Here is a 16,579-nt window from a genome sequence, read left to right as displayed (position 1 = left end):
AAACGACACTACACTAAAGAATTACGGTGTTGTAAGACATTAATTTCTTGTTTAGAAAATAATATGTAATTAATATAAGTTAAACATTTATTTACTGGTCTACATGATTCAACTAGAATATTTGTTCTCTTCAACATTTTATAAATAAGGAGACTTGGATTACAAAAAATTATTACTCACACATTCCATACCTTCACTATCTAACGCCAGCTCATCAATTAACAACAAGAGAATTAACATAAAACTAATTAAAAAATTAGTTAGAAATTTCATTTTTTATACTGCATTTATACAATTCAATTAATGTGTTTATTAAATTCGATTAGTGTAGAAATATGCATAACCACGCTACTGGCGTGTGCACTTTGGGTCATTTCCTTACATACGTAACTCTTGAATCTATACATGTCAATACTGCCGAGACGTAAACATTCTATTTCAAGATAGGAAATTTTGTTCTCTTGTTGAATATTTAGTTCTTTTGTTGTTAGTTGATGAGCTAGATAGTGAAGGTATGGAATGTGTGAGTAATAATTTTTTGTAATCCAAGTCTCCTTATTTATAAAATGTTGAAGAGAACAAATATTCTAGTTGAATCATGTAGACCAGTAAATAAATGTTTAACTTATATTAATTACATATTATTTTCTAAACAAGAAATTAATGTCTTACAACACCGTAATTCTTTAGTGTAGTGTCGTTTTATTTTGTAGTAAATGTTTTTCTCAATGTCTGCGTTTTCATGTTAGACACAGACTGTCCTCGAAATGTTTTTGTCATCTTATGCGAGAAAAACATGCATTCAACTTTCATTGAGAACATTTTTCTTTATCTCTTATAGTTTCGACGATAGACGCTTCGAAAGAAAAAACCCGATTTTCTTCAAAGAGGTGTTTTACCCTTAAAAGTGTATTAGGACACGTGTAAAAAATACGTGTCCCTTATTTTAATCTGTACAACATATTAAAGGCACGTCGAAATCGAAGGGAGTCACTTCCGTAGCGCACGAACGCGCGGACGGGTGCGCGTACCGTGCGTATAAAGAGATTTTTAATTATTTTTGGAAAATGGGAATCTTGTATCGTAACTTTATCATATACCGTTGAATTCGTTATAAAATAAGCTTTATTTTGCTGATAAAAAAAATAAAAATTTTGAAAAAAAATAGGTAAGTGGTGGGGGAAAGTATTAAAAAGAATTAAAAAAAAAAATTTTTTTTTCGCTGTTATAAATTACTCTTCGAGCCATTCAACTTTTATTTAAAACATTTTTTTCTATCTCTTATAGTTTCGACGGCATACGCTTCGAAAGAAAAAAACCGATTTTCTTCAAAGGGGTGTTTCACCCCCTTAAAGTGCGTATGGGCACGTATAAAAAAATACGTGTCTCTTATTTTTATCTGTACTACAACATATTAAAAACTCGTTTTAATCTGAGGCGGACACTTCCCTGTGTTTCCTTATAAGTTTATAATAAACAGGAATTTTATATGATATGCTTAAAATATTATATGCTTTAATTTGTACCTAACAATTAATAATTGTTTTATTAATTTTGATTTGTTTCCGATATAACCACAAACTTTAGAATAGAATATAATTAATTTTTACAAATAGAAATTTAAACGAAATTTGTTTAGACAAAAAATATTACAATAAATCTAAATTCAAATCATTCTTTTTAACTTTATCTTTGATTTTTTGTGTTATTATTTAAAAAAATAAAGAGACTTACTTTTCAAGCATGCTTTTTGGTCTCCACGCTTTCGTCATCAATCGGATTACATTTGAGACAGCAATCGTCAATCCGATTAGCCTAGGGAAATTTTCTATACCTACGTTGAGTTACCATTGTTCAATCCAATCCGAGATCCGATTAGTTATAGTAAACACCCTTAGTCTCCCTCGAAAAATAATCTGCATTGCCAACGTTGAGGAAGTTTTTCGGTCACTATAGCATCCTCTTAAGCGGGTGAGAGACAGAAAAGTGAGGTTAGGTAGACGGCAGGTGCACGAGGTGGCAGGGGGGAGAAAGCAATTGGAGAGCGCGCGAAAAAAGTTACTAGAGCGTGGAAAGATATAGAAAATCGACGAATGGGAGAGTGTTGCAGGTAGAGAGTGTAGAGGGCAGGATGGAGAAATAAACGCTAGAATCCCTAAAAGTAGAGAGTCTGAACATCTCGGGGTTCCATGTCATTGGACTACACCTAAAATGGTAGCACCAATACGGATCCCTGTTTAATCCTCTTTAGCCAATGCGATAACAGCATACAACACGTTCAAGTGCACACAATAATAAACATACACATAAAGCTCACGTACATATACTGACATATTCATCACCGACATTTTAGGGGCAGATGTCCAGACTCTCTACTTCTAAGGACTCTAGTAAACGCGTACAATGAATGTCGGCAAAGGAAAAAGTGATAGCGTAGGGGAAAGCGTAATGGAAAGCAGGAAGAGGAAAAGGGAGATGTTAGGGAAAGAGTCATTGGAAGAGGGCAGGGTGGCGGAGATTTTTAAGCGTAGCCACAAGACAACCAGGTCACCGCGGGAAGGGGGGTAAAAGAGATGAAGGACATGTTACAGGAAATGAGGAGAGAGATAAGAGAGGGTTTAGAAGAGGTGAGAGAGAAAATAAGAAAAGAGGCGGAGGGACAGAAAGAGGCGATTAGGATGAAGGTAGAAAAGATGAAAGAGAAATTAAAGATCAGAGAGGAAAAATGGAATAAAGAGAGAGAGGACTTTAGGAAAAAAATAGAAAAAATCAAAAAAGAAATAAAAAGATTAAGGAAAAAAAGAGGGTGAGAAAAGAAGCGAGGGAGTGGTGAAAAAGGAGGGAGAAAGACTTAGGGGGGGAGGGCAGGCAGGTAGAGGAGTAGAAAAAAAGAGTTAAGCAATTAGAGAGAAGATAGGAAATGAAAGAGAGAGAAGACAGAAGGCGGAACTTGATAGTAAAGAGAACAAAAGGAAGGAAAGGGAGTATAAAGGAAATAGTGCAAAGGATAATAGAAGAATTAAGGATACAAGTGGAGGGAAAAGTGGAAGAAGTAAGGAAAGTAGAGGAAGGGAGAAATGGTGATAGTGAGGATGGCAATCAAAGAATGTAAAAAGAAGGTTATGGTAAATAAGTGAAGACTGAAAGGGAAGGAAATATGGATAGAGATTTAACGTGGAAGAAAGGAAGATTAATTGGAATGCGAAGAAAGTGACATCAGAGAGAAAATAGAAAGGGAACAGGGTGAGGATCGGACGAGATCCGATAGCGCATGGTGCAATAGCCCATCAACCAATCATCTTGACTTATCTAACTCAACCAACGGAAAAACTCTAGGCATCGGCCGCTGTGAGTGGTGGCTATCGGTCACGTGTGCTATCGGAATTCGCCCCTAAGGATCGGGTAGAAGGAGGCGTGGATTGACTGGAAATTGTAGGCTTGAGATGAAAAGAGGAAGAATTGAGAAGGGAAAGGGAAAGAAGAGCTATAGTGGAAGGATCAAGTGAACGAGGGGAAAAAAAGAGAAGAAGAGGACAAAAGAGGGAGAAGAAAAAGAAAAGCATGTAAGAGAGGAGGATGAGGAAAGAGAGGATCGGTGGACGATGAAAGGAGAGAGAGAAGGGAGGGGGAGAAAAAGTTATAAGGTGGCGTTTTGGAATGTAGTAGAGATATTCAAGGGAAAATTTTTAGAAGGAAGTTAAGAAGTGGGATATAATTATAATAAGCGAGACGTTAGGTTAGATGAAAAAGGGTAGATGAAAGCAAGAGATTTTTTTTAAGGGAATATAGATGGGAAGTGCAAGCAGCGAAAAGAAAGAGTAAAAAAGGAGGAGCAAAAGGGAGTATGGTACTAGGAATAAGAAGAGAGATAGAAATGAAAAAAGTGGAAGCGAAGAAAGAAGAAGAGATGATGGAGGTGATAGTGGAAATAAACAAAAAGAAATAGAGAATAGTGGAGGTATATATTAATGGGAATATGGAAAGAAAGTTGGAGTGTATGAAGGAATGGATAGAGGAAACAAAGGGTAAGGACATTAATAGGAGGAGATTTTAATGCTAGAATTGGGGAGGATGGTGGGGGAGTAGAGGAACAGAATTGAGAGAAGGAAGGAAAAAAGTCAAAGAATAAGAAGATGAACAAAGAAGGGAGAGTGATGGTAAGAAGGATAGAGAAAGTAGGGTGGGCAATTTTTAATGGGAATATAGAAGGAGACAGGCAGGGAGAGTGGATTTTTACTGGGGGAAGAGGAGAAACAGTCATTGATTATGTGATAGGAAATGTGAAAACCAAGGAAGTAGTTGATAGAATGATAATAGATGACTGCGTGGATTCCGATTATCACCCATTGGTAGTGTGGATCGGAAGTAATAAGAGGGATCAATTCAAAGGGGGAGGGAGAAGTATCGGAGAAAGAAGATGGGTATGGTCGGAGAAGGAAATAGAAGATTTTAGAGAGGGGCTAGGAGAGTTGTCAGCGGGGAAAGGGAGGTGAGTAGAGTGTGAGAGGAAATAAAAAGACAGGTATTGGAGATTATGAAGAAAGGTAATAAAAAGAAGGGAGGGACAATAAGAAGTTGGTGAGACGAGGAGTGTAGGATAAAGAAAAGAGAGGTAAGAAGGGCACTGAGAAGATAGAGAGAAGGGGATAAGGAGGGATACAAAGAAAAAAAGTTAGAGTATAGGAAACTGATCGAGAGGAAAAAAAAGGAAGAGAATGAGAAGTGGGAAAAAAAGTTGAGAAAGATAAAAACAAAAAAAAACATGAAACTGCTAAGTAAAACTAGGGGAAAAAAAGAGTGAATGAAGGGATTAAAATAGAGGAATAGAATGAATATTTTAGGGGTTTGTTGGTAAGAATAAGTGAAAAAGTAAGGCGAGAGACAAAAAAGAGAAGGGGAGGAGATCAGGAGGAGAGACTAACACGTGAGGAGATAAAAAAAGTGCTGTCGGAAATGAAAGACAAAAAAGCAGCAGGGGCGGATAGAATTCCGGCAGAAGTGTGGAAATATGGGGACAAGAAAATAGAGCGGTGGGTTTGTAAAATATATGACAGAATCTAAAGAAGAGAAGGATGGATTGAGGAGTAGAGTGATGGGGTTATAGTTCCGAGTGTAAAAAAGGGGGAGGGAATAAGGATGAAAGAGTACAGAAAAGTGTCGCTGACGTCCTCGTTTTATAAAGTGTATGTGACGGCGCTAACAAACAGGTTGAAGGAAGAGGTAAAGGAAAAAAGATTGGTTCCACAGAACCAAATAAGGTTCCGAAAGGGTTTAGGAAAAATAGATAACATCTACGTATTAAACTGTCTAATAAATAGGCAAGTCAACAAGCCGGGAGGAAAAAAGGTCGCTCTCTTTGTGGATCTAAAGGCTGTGTTTGATTGTGTGGATAGAGGGATATTAGCAAAGGCAATGAGGGATAAAGAGGTTAGGGAAGGGCTGGTGGTAAGATGCGAGGATGTGCTTAGGAAAACAAAGAGTCGGGTAAGAGTAGGAGAAAATCTAGGAGAGTATTTCTGGACGGGAAGGAGGGTGGGACAGGAGTGCCTTTTAAGTCCGATCTTATTTAATTTATTAACGACGAACTTTGAACAAGTGATAAGAAAAGGTGGATAGGGGAAAGTTAAACTGGGGGAAAAAAAAATATACTCCCTGTCGTATGCAAACGACATGGTGCTGTTGGCGGAAAAGGAGGATGATATGAGAAGTTGGTTAGGTTGGAAAGATATCTAGATGGTAAAGGATTGGAACTCAATGTAGGCAAGACAAGGATAATGACATTCAGGGAAAAGAAAGGGAAAGAAAAAGAAAATGAATTAAAGGTGGAAGGGAAAGGCAATAGAGGAAGTAAAAGAGTTTTCTTATCTGGGTTACATAATGCAAAGAATAGAGGGGGGGGGGGCAGAGAGCACAGATAAGGGAAAAGTTAAGGAGGAAAGCAGCAGTAATGGAAAAAGTATGGGAAATTGGGAAAAGAAAGTTTAAGGGAGATTGTATAGGGGGAAATAATACTAAAAACTTCGACAAACATTTTTAAAACATTTCTTTGTCAAAAGTTGTATGAAAAACAATATTATAAAATATTTACATGTAAAATTTAATATAAATAAATATTCCATATTTAGAAAATAAAATAAACAAAAATACAAATTACAATATGAGAGAGAAAGTGAGGAACACAGTGAAGAAATCGAGGTAAGCATATAATAAGCTAAACGTATTGTTACTACAAATTACGTTAAAAATTTTTAAATGTATTTCAAATAATGTTTAAACATATTATTACATATTTTTAAACATATTATTATAGTTAATTTATTGAAATGTACTAATTTTTAAGTTCACTGATGAAAGCTCTGTGCAGCAAAATTTAGATAGTTTAATTAATATTGATTTTATTTGTTACGTCCAAGGGCCTCCACATTTCCTTTTTTGCCAACAAACATTTTGCGTTTCATCATGGAAAAAACCGACAGCATGAGACATTGTTCTAAGAACAATGATTTGTATATCAACAAAATTGGAAATAATATTTGATCAAGTCTGAAGCAATAATTCATGACAAAAACCTAAGGAGGAAAAACTCAGGGAAAAACCTAATCTTTATCTAAATCCAAAAACCGATAAGAGAACATTGAGCCTAAACATTGGATTAGAAATGTCAAAATTACAAATTAATGAACAAAACAAGTTAAGTCAAAACACAAGATATTGCGAAAATTTCGTTGATCAAATCCGTATCTCGCCCTCTTGATCAATTTCACGCCTTTCCAAGCTTTATAACATGTCTGACTTTTAAGCATTTCACATATTTATTCACTCTCCTACGAGCCCGAAACTCTTAAAAAGTTCTTTAAGACAGTGCGCGTTAATTAGTAAATTTATATATACATATATATATATAGAAAGTACCGGGAATTTTTAAATAAAACAAAATAGAGTTAAATGTCAGGCAAATTTATTTTATCTCCTTCAAAATATGATCCATCTGAAGAAACACACATGTGCCAACGCTTGACCCAGTCCTCCATGCATCCCTGGTAGGCCGACGAAGGGATGGCCTTTAGTTCCCTTGTCGCATTCTCTTTGATCTCCTCGATTGACTGAAATCTCTTTCCACGAAGTGGCAACTTCAACTTGGGGAACAAAAAAAAGTCGCACGGGGCCATATCAGGTGAATACGGTGCTTGCTTGATGGTATTTACTTGATGTTTGGTCAAATAATTCATTGGTGTTTTTGCAAGAAATTCAGATCCTTCGGAACGAGCCTGGCTGCCACGCGTCTCATACCCAAAACATCAACCACAATATGCTGTGCCGTTCCATATGCAATGCCAAGTTCACTAGACATCTCTCTTAAGCTGGTATGACGATTTTCAAGCACCATTTCTTTCACTTTCTTCACGTTTTCATCGGTGTTCGACGTCGATGGAGATGGGAACGAGAGAAATCTTCCACCACTGTACGACCACTTTTAAAGTCTTTATACCACTCGTATGCTCTTGTTTTTGATGGAGCAGATTCGCAAAATGCTTTTTGCAACATTTTCAGTGCATCGGCACACGAAATTTCGTTCGCAACACAAAATTTCAAACAAACTCTTTGTTCAACAAAATTATTCATGGTAAAATGCGGCAAAATGAAAAAAGTTGACTGATGTAAACAAACGCCAGGCAGACACTAATGATCGGATGGCACTAAAACGGGTGACACCCGTTTGGACACGTAACAATTGGACACAGCACGATTGGACACGCAGTATTGGACACGTAACGATTGGAAACCGCACGATTAGACACCACACGATTGGACACAGTACGATTGGACACTGCACGATGGGAAACGCAAAGTGCACGATTGGACACGGCTTTATTGGACACCGCATGATTGGTCACCGCATGATTAGAATGTTCACGACTGGCAATGCTTACTACACAATTGGACACCGCAAGTTTTAGAATCGCGCGATTGAAAACCGTACAACTGGACACCGCACGATTGGGCACCGCACGATTGGATACCGCACGATTGGATACCGCACGATTGGAAACCGCACGATTGGAAACCGCACAATTGAAAACCGCACGATTGGAAACCGCGCGATTGGAAACCGCACGATTGGACACCGCACGGTTGGACACGGCTCGATTGTACACCACACGATTGGATACCGTACGATTGGACACCGCACAATTACTTGTGGTTAATAATAAAGGCCATTATGCATAAAAAAATTTGTTGTTTTTGTAAGTCTTTAGAAAAATTAGCTAATCAAAATTAAAAATTTTATTGTATACGTTAGATTACATTAACACTTTGACGTATATATTACACTTATTTTTGGATAAAATGCTTTGGTATTTATGTATAAGCATTTATGCATAAATAGGATAGTACAGCAAAAGTAAAATTATGTAACTTTTGTTTTGTTTTGTTTGTTAAAATTATGTATATACGTTAACTGTTTGTTATTTTTACGACATCATTTACGTTAAAAAAAAAGACTATATTAACGATCTTTATTGCGTCTTTTGTATATTCTATGTATTTTTAAATGATTAAATAATGTGTAGAGATACTTTAATTAAAGATAATTATGTTTTAGTGGCAAATTAGGAAAAGCGATTCATATTTTCACTAAAATGATATACACATTCGAGGAAGGAGAGAAGATAAAAAGTGATTTAATTACTCGCATTTGGCCTAATTAGCTCTGTTTAATTATCATATTCAGATACATTTCAGTCTAAACAACTGGAAATTTTAAAGAATAGAATCCATATGTGTTTAATATATGATATCTCACTTTTAGTACGTTCAAAACACGTGGATCATTAAAGTAAATAATTGCTAAATCAATAACTCTAACATTCTTCTTATATGGTTTTAATATTATACGCATTAATTAAACCAAGTGATATAACCTTATAACCTTACATCTGTCACACTGCACGAGAATGAGCAAGCGTGAAATATTACATGAAAACAATATAAATAAGGTGCCTGTTAATTACAGCATATTTATATTACATTCAGGTAATGTCAATGTATATATCATTCTCGTTTGTTCTCATGCCGTTTGACAGATGTAAGGTTATGAGGTTATGTCGCTTGATTCAATTAAAGAAAATAATATTAAAACCATAATATTAAAACCAAAATAAATATGAGAGTTACCGGAACGTTAAGTATTTACTTTCTTTAATGATCCACGTGTTTTGTAAATGCTGACAGCGAGATATCATACATTAAACACATATGGATTTTACTCTTCAAATTTTCCAACTGTTTAGATAAAAGTGTATATGAATATGGTCACGAAACAGAGCTAATTAGGCTTAATGCGAGTTATTATACCTGTTTTTATTTTCCTTCCGTCCTCAAATGTGATTGTCACTTTTACTAGTGAAAATATGAATCGCTCTTTCTGATCTGCCACTAAATCATACTTATTTTAATCCTGTCGTTAATGCAATTTGAATTTTTAATGAATTAACGTTTCAAACAAGTATTTAATGAATAAATAAATATATACAAGGATACTTTTAACTTGTCACTTTTATAATCCAGCTTTTAAATTTAAACATATATACTATAGGCATTAAAAGTGTTTCTGTATATCCACTTATTTATTGAATACTTGTTTTAAACGTCAATTCATTAAAAATGTAAATTGCATTATCGACAGAATCAAAATAAGTAAGATTTAGTGACAGATGAAAAAAAGCGATCCATATTTTCACTAGTAAAAGTGACAAACACGTTTAAGGAAGGAAGAAAGATAAAAACAGATATATTTACTTGCATTAATATTAATTATCTCTGTTTCATGGTCACATTATTCATATACACTTTTATCAAAACAGTTGGAAAATTTGAAGAGCAGAATCCATATATGTTTAATGTATGACATCTCGCTTTCAGCATTTAAAAAACACGTGCATCATTAAAGTAAGTAATTACTAAACATTCCAGTTACTCTCAAATTCATTTTATATTGTCTTAATATTTTTTTCTTTAATTCAATCAAATGATATAATCTCATAACCTTACAACTGTCTAACTGCATGAGAATGAGCGAGCGTGAATTATTACATGAAAGCAATACAAATAAGCTGTCTGTTAATTACAGCATATTTACATTGCATTCAGCTAATGTCAATGTATATATCATGCTCGTTCGTTCTCATGCAAATTGACAGATGTAAGGTTATAAAGTTATGTTCCTTGGTTTAATTAATGAAAATAATATTAGAACCGCATAAAACAAATGTGGTAGCTATTGAAACGTTTAGCAATTATTTACTATAACGATCTACGTGTTCTGTACGATCTGCTAGTAAGATATATATTACACACATATGAATGATACAGTTCAAATTTTCCACATGTTTTAATAGAAGTGTAGTATGTACATAAATATGGACATGAAATAATTAGGCCGAATGCGCATAATTAAACATGTTTTTATCTTCCCTCCTTTCTCGAATGTGTCACTTTAGTGAAAGTATGTATCGCTTTTCCTGATCTGCCAATAAGTCATAATTATTTTGATTCTGTTGTTAATGCAAATTAAATTTTTAATGAATTGACGTTTGAAACTAGTATATTATGATTTTCTATTGGTCGATATTTGGTTGATGGCTGATCTCCCTTCAGATTGATCAGATGGCGCATGCTGTTTTTCCGGCATGCGGAGCCTCTCTGTTCAGATATGTATGATTCAAGACTGTATTGTTGTTATGTATCTTTTCGGACGTAATAATAAAAAGGAAGTATCTCTATCAAATCGTTGATGCTGATTGCACCCCTAAATTGTCGTTACAACAATTTTGGCGACGAGGTGAAAAGAAAAAAAAAAAAATCTGACATTATATCGAACGAGATAAGGAAACAAATAAATAACCAACCATAGATCAGGAACAGTTTCAACAATTCTTATCCTTAATAAATCAGAGCCAGCAGCAGTTAATCACGCGTGTATTATCCGTCCAACCTCAAGGGAGCTCTCAGCAAGGTACCCAACCTCTAATCAATACTACACTTTTACCGTCATTCGAAAATTTCGACGCCAAGAAGGAAAGCTTCAGGTACTATCGTCAACGATTTGAAAATTACTTACAAATCAAAGGTGTTGCATCAGACAAAGCACTATGTGCAAAAATGCTCTTAAATTCTATCGGTGCTACATACTATAATATGTTAGCAGCATTAGTAGCTCCTCAAATGCCCACAATGCTAGAATACCAAAATCTCGTAGAAGTCTTAGAAAAACATTTGTGTCCTAAAAAGAATATTTAAGTTGCACAACATCGATTTCTGTCAACGTATCAAAACGAAAATCAATCGTTAGCCGAATACACAGCACTTCTACGCCGGGACATTGCTGATTGTGAATTTATATCACCATGCGACTGTAAAGTTTCTATTGCAGAAATTTTCTTACGTGCACAGTTTATTAGAGGTATAAAAGATAATTCAATTCGTGAACAGCTACTTCAATCCAATGTCTCCACGTTCAAAGAAATTTCAGAAAAAGCCCTAGCACTGGAAGCTTCAAAAATCGACAGCCGTGAACTTTCAAAAAACCAGCCAGCCGTACATTCATTTAACACGGAAGACGTTAACAAAGTAATAAAGCAACAGAAATCCAGACGTGATACTTCAACATCAAGGAAAAGAAACAGCGAGAAAAATCCATCAAGACATAACCACCGACCCAGATCCAAATCAAGGATTGACTACAAGCGACTAGGCATCGAGGGATTATGTCTACGTTGCGGAAACAACAATCATTTAGCAAAAGATTGCCGAATAAAAATATCAACTTTAAAATGTACTGCATGTAGTAAGTCTGGCCATTTATCAAAGGTGTGTATACGATCACTTCTTAATGCAAATAAATCAAACACAGAAGCTAATACAGAAACTAATTATATACAAGATGACATATCAACTTACGGAGTTAACCATATTATCGATATATACGAAAATCAAAATACAGAACGCAATAATTCCAAAAAGTATTTTGTTACAGTCAATATCGAAGGACAACCTCAAACTTTTGAAGTTGATTCAGGAGCAGGAGTTACATTACTTCCACGAAAAGAATTCGAAAAGCTTAAACTAAAAATCAACCCCCAAAAATCTACAATTGCATTCCGGTCATATACACAAAATGTATTTCTTCCAGATGGAGAAATAGAAGTCGAAGTTCGATATAAAGGAAAGTATCACGCGAGAAACTATACGTTGTGTCGAATGAATTGGCACCACTCTTAGGACGTACATGGATTCGACATCTAGGCATAAATCTTCAAGAAATCGACAACGAAGAAAGGAACAACATCAACCATTCTCAGAATCAATTAATCAACAATATCGAAGATATAGTTAATCAATTTCCTGAAATTTTCGAAGAAAAGATAGGATGTGTACCAAAGGTCACAATTTCACTCCAATTGCGAGAAGGTGCAAAATCGATTTTTCATAAGGAAAGAGAAGTACCATATGCACTACGGGAAAAAGTCGAAAAGGAACTTGACGATCTTGAAGCAGCAGGTATTATTTCAAAAGTAAACTTGAGCGACTGGGGATCGCCTCTAGTAGTTATTCCAAAAGTCAATGGAGATGTTCGCTTGTGCGTAGATTACAAAATTGGAGTAAACCAAAGACTAGTATCTGCAAACTATCCAATTAGACGAATCGACGAAATATTAAATAGTCTCCGGGATTCACATTATTTTTGCCGTCTCGATTTATTCAAAGCATATTTACACTTGCAAGTCGACAGTAAAAGCAGTGAAATTCAAACTATTTCTACTCACCGAGGCACATATCGAATGAATAGGCTCTCATTTGGAATAAAAACAGCACCATCAGAATTCAACCGCATCATAGATCAAATTCTATCGGGCCTCAATAAAACTCTGGCATATTTCGATGACATTATTGTCCATGGATCTACCAAGGAAGAATGTCAACAAAATTTATATGCCTGTTTACAACGCTTAAAGGAATATGATCTACATCTTAATAAAAGCAAATGCTTATTCTTCCAAGAAGAAATTGAATACCTTGGGCACAATATTGGATTCAACAAAATTTCAAAATCTCCAAAGAAAATCGAAGCCATAATTAATATGCCGAGACCATCCAACGTTGGAGATGTACGCCGTTTCTTAGGTATGGTAACATATTATTCCAATTTTATTCCAAACGCATCAACAATTACATATCCATTAAGAAAATTACTCTTAAAAGATTCGAAATTCAAATGGAATAATAGCTGTGAAAATGCATTTATAAAACTTAAAAATGAAATTTCAAGCGATCAAGTACTAACGCCATACGAACCAGAACTCCCTATAGTTATTACATGTGATGCTAGTCCTACAGGCATCGCAGGAGTTTTATCGCACATTATTGATGGCATCGAAAAACCGATTGCATTCGCATCTAGATCACTAACGTCCGCAGAAAGAAATTACAGTCAACTTGATCGTGAAGCGCTCGCAATCATTTTTGCAGTCAATCGATTCTTTATGTACGTGTATGGTCGCAAATTTAAACTAATAACTGATAATCGACCTCTCACTAGAATTTTTCACCAGAATAATAAATTACCAGCTATGACCTCAGCTCGATTACTTAGATATGCATCATTTTTATCAGGATTTGACTACGAAGTCGAATATAAAAAGGGATCTGAAAATATCAATGTAGATTGTTTATCCAGAGCTCCAGTAGATCAAAAATATTATTCAACGGATATTGCCATCAATGAAGAAGTCCACCAACTATGTTATTTAACTATTTTCGAAATTTCATCTGAAAATATTACAGCCGAAAATATTATACAAGAAACCGATAAGGATGAAACTCTTTCAAAAATTAAAAGGAAACTACTCAGCGAAGAAGCCGATGACATCGAATATACTCTCGAAGCAGGAATATTATTCAAAGGACAACGCGTAGTTATCCCAAAAATCCTACAACCACAAATCCTCGAAGAATTGCATAAAACGCATGTTGGCATTACAAAAATGAAACAGCTGGCACGCCGTTATTGCATTTGGAAAGGAATCGATCGAGATATCGAACGAATGGTAAAATCATGCCAAAACTGCGCAGAAGTAAAAACCAGTCCGGCAAAAGCTCCATTACATCAATGGGAACAACCGACATCTAACTGGAACCGTATTCACATAGATTATGCAGGTCCATTCGAGAACCATTATTTTTTAGTAGTAGTAGATGCTCGATCTAAATGGGCTGAAATTCGAATCATCAAGGAAGCACCAACATCAGAAAAGACCATCGAACTTCTAAAAGATATTTTCTCAATCCACGGATTTCCTGATGTTATGGTCTCCGATAATGCAACAATATTTGTCAGTGAAATATTCAAGCAATTTTCTCGTGAAAGCGGTATCTTCCAAAAATTCATAGCGCCAGGACATCCTGCTACCAACGGACTCGCCGAAAGAAATATTCAAACATTAAAACAACGTCTCAAATCCATGAAAGATGAAAACCTAACATTAAACCAAAAAGTTCGAGAAATCTTATTTAGATACAGGGCTACTCCACTCGCATGTGGGAAGTCTCCAGCGGAACTTTATCTTCATCGTGCTATCCGGATTAAATTAGATGCTCTCAAACCATGCAAGAAGACGAGTAATTACCAGAAAATTCCAGGCACTCGCAATTTACCAGTAGGAGAGAGAGTACAGGCACGATATTATACGAACTTAAAGCCTACATGGAAGTTTGGTACCGTCATCAGGACTTGGTCAACTCCATTATCTTATCAAATTAGACGATGGGTACATTTTCAAAAGACACATCGATCAATTACGCAGCACGGAAGTAAAAAAAGAAGAAGTTCGATTTGCACCAGATACTAAAGGAGGGGAAGAAGAGATCAAACCAGAAGAAAAATTCTTTGCGGAACTGGGTCACTATATGGAGTATTCGAAGCCAGCTTCACCAGTTTCAGTCGCCATTCTACCTGAAGATCCATCAGAAGGACCTCCTGTAGATCAACCAAGAACATTACCAAATACTATTAGACGGTCACAGCGTATACGCAAGGCGCCATCACATTTAAACAACTACATTTTAAAATAATATTCCTTTTATTATTCCATGCTATTATCACATACTATTTAATTTTCAGAAGATATTCATGTTTTCTTTTAAGTGTGGGAGAATTATTATGATTTTCTATTGGTCGATATTTGGTTGATGGCTGATCTCCCTTCAGATTGATCAGATGGCGCATGCTGTTTTTCCGGCATGCGGAGCCTCTCTGTTCAGATATGTATGATTCAAGACTGTATTGTTGTTATGTATCTTTTCGGACGTAATAATAAAAAGGAAGTATCTCTATCAAATCGTTGATGCTGATTGCACCCCTAAATTGTCGTTACAACAATTTTGGCGACGAGGTGAAAAGAAAAAAAAAAAATCTGACATTATATCGAACGAGATAAGGAAACAAATAAATAACCAACCATAGATCAGGAACAGTTTCAACAATTCTTATCCTTAATAAATCAGAGCCAGCAGCAGTTAATCACGCGTGTATTATCCGTCCAACCTCAAGGGAGCTCTCAGCAAGGTACCCAACCTCTAATCAATACTACACTTTTACCGTCATTCGAAAATTTCGACGCCAAGAAGGAAAGCTTCAGGTACTATCGTCAACGATTTGAAAATTACTTACAAATCAAAGGTGTTGCATCAGACAAAGCACTATGTGCAAAAATGCTCTTAAATTCTATCGGTGCTACATACTATAATATGTTAGCAGCATTAGTAGCTCCTCAAATGCCCACAATGCTAGAATACCAAAATCTCGTAGAAGTCTTAGAAAAACATTTGTGTCCTAAAAAGAATATTTAAGTTGCACAACATCGATTTCTGTCAACGTATCAAAACGAAAATCAATCGTTAGCCGAATACACAGCACTTCTACGCCGGGACATTGCTGATTGTGAATTTATATCACCATGCGACTGTAAAGTTTCTATTGCAGAAATTTTCTTACGTGCACAGTTTATTAGAGGTATAAAAGATAATTCAATTCGTGAACAGCTACTTCAATCCAATGTCTCCACGTTCAAAGAAATTTCAGAAAAAGCCCTAGCACTGGAAGCTTCAAAAATCGACAGCCGTGAACTTTCAAAAAACCAGCCAGCCGTACATTCATTTAACACGGAAGACGTTAACAAAGTAATAAAGCAACAGAAATCCAGACGTGATACTTCAACATCAAGGAAAAGAAACAGCGAGAAAAATCCATCAAGACATAACCACCGACCCAGATCCAAATCAAGGATTGACTACAAGCGACTAGGCATCGAGGGATTATGTCTACGTTGCGGAAACAACAATCATTTAGCAAAAGATTGCCGAATAAAAATATCAACTTTAAAATGTACTGCATGTAGTAAGTCTGGCCATTTATCAAAGGTGTGTATACGATCACTTCTTAATGCAAATAAATCAAACACAGAAGCTAATACAGAAACTAATTATATACAAGATGACATATCAACTTACGGAGTTAACC

At 35.6% G+C, this 16,579-nt stretch overlaps 1 protein-coding gene across 1 annotated transcript; it reads left to right on the top strand.

The window, feature by feature from the left end:
• Window positions 1–12,224: 12,224 nt before the first annotated feature.
• LOC120357744 (uncharacterized protein K02A2.6-like) lies at window positions 12,225–16,072 on the top strand. The gene is made up of 2 exons (XM_039449206.1): window positions 12,225–13,185; window positions 13,675–16,072. Exons 1-2 carry the CDS (start codon window positions 12,843–12,845, stop codon window positions 14,907–14,909), a joined length of 1,578 nt encoding a protein of 525 aa, XP_039305140.1. The 5' UTR covers window positions 12,225–12,842; the 3' UTR covers window positions 14,910–16,072.
• The last annotated feature ends 507 nt before the right edge of the window (window positions 16,073–16,579 follow it).

The sequence above is a fragment of the Solenopsis invicta genome, chromosome 5 (genome assembly GCF_016802725.1).
Source record: "Solenopsis invicta isolate M01_SB chromosome 5, UNIL_Sinv_3.0, whole genome shotgun sequence".
In the NCBI taxonomy this organism is placed as follows: Eukaryota; Metazoa; Arthropoda; class Insecta; order Hymenoptera; family Formicidae; genus Solenopsis; species Solenopsis invicta.
The sequence above is the reverse complement of the archived record's forward strand: the minus strand, read 5'-3'. Positions and strand labels throughout refer to the sequence as shown.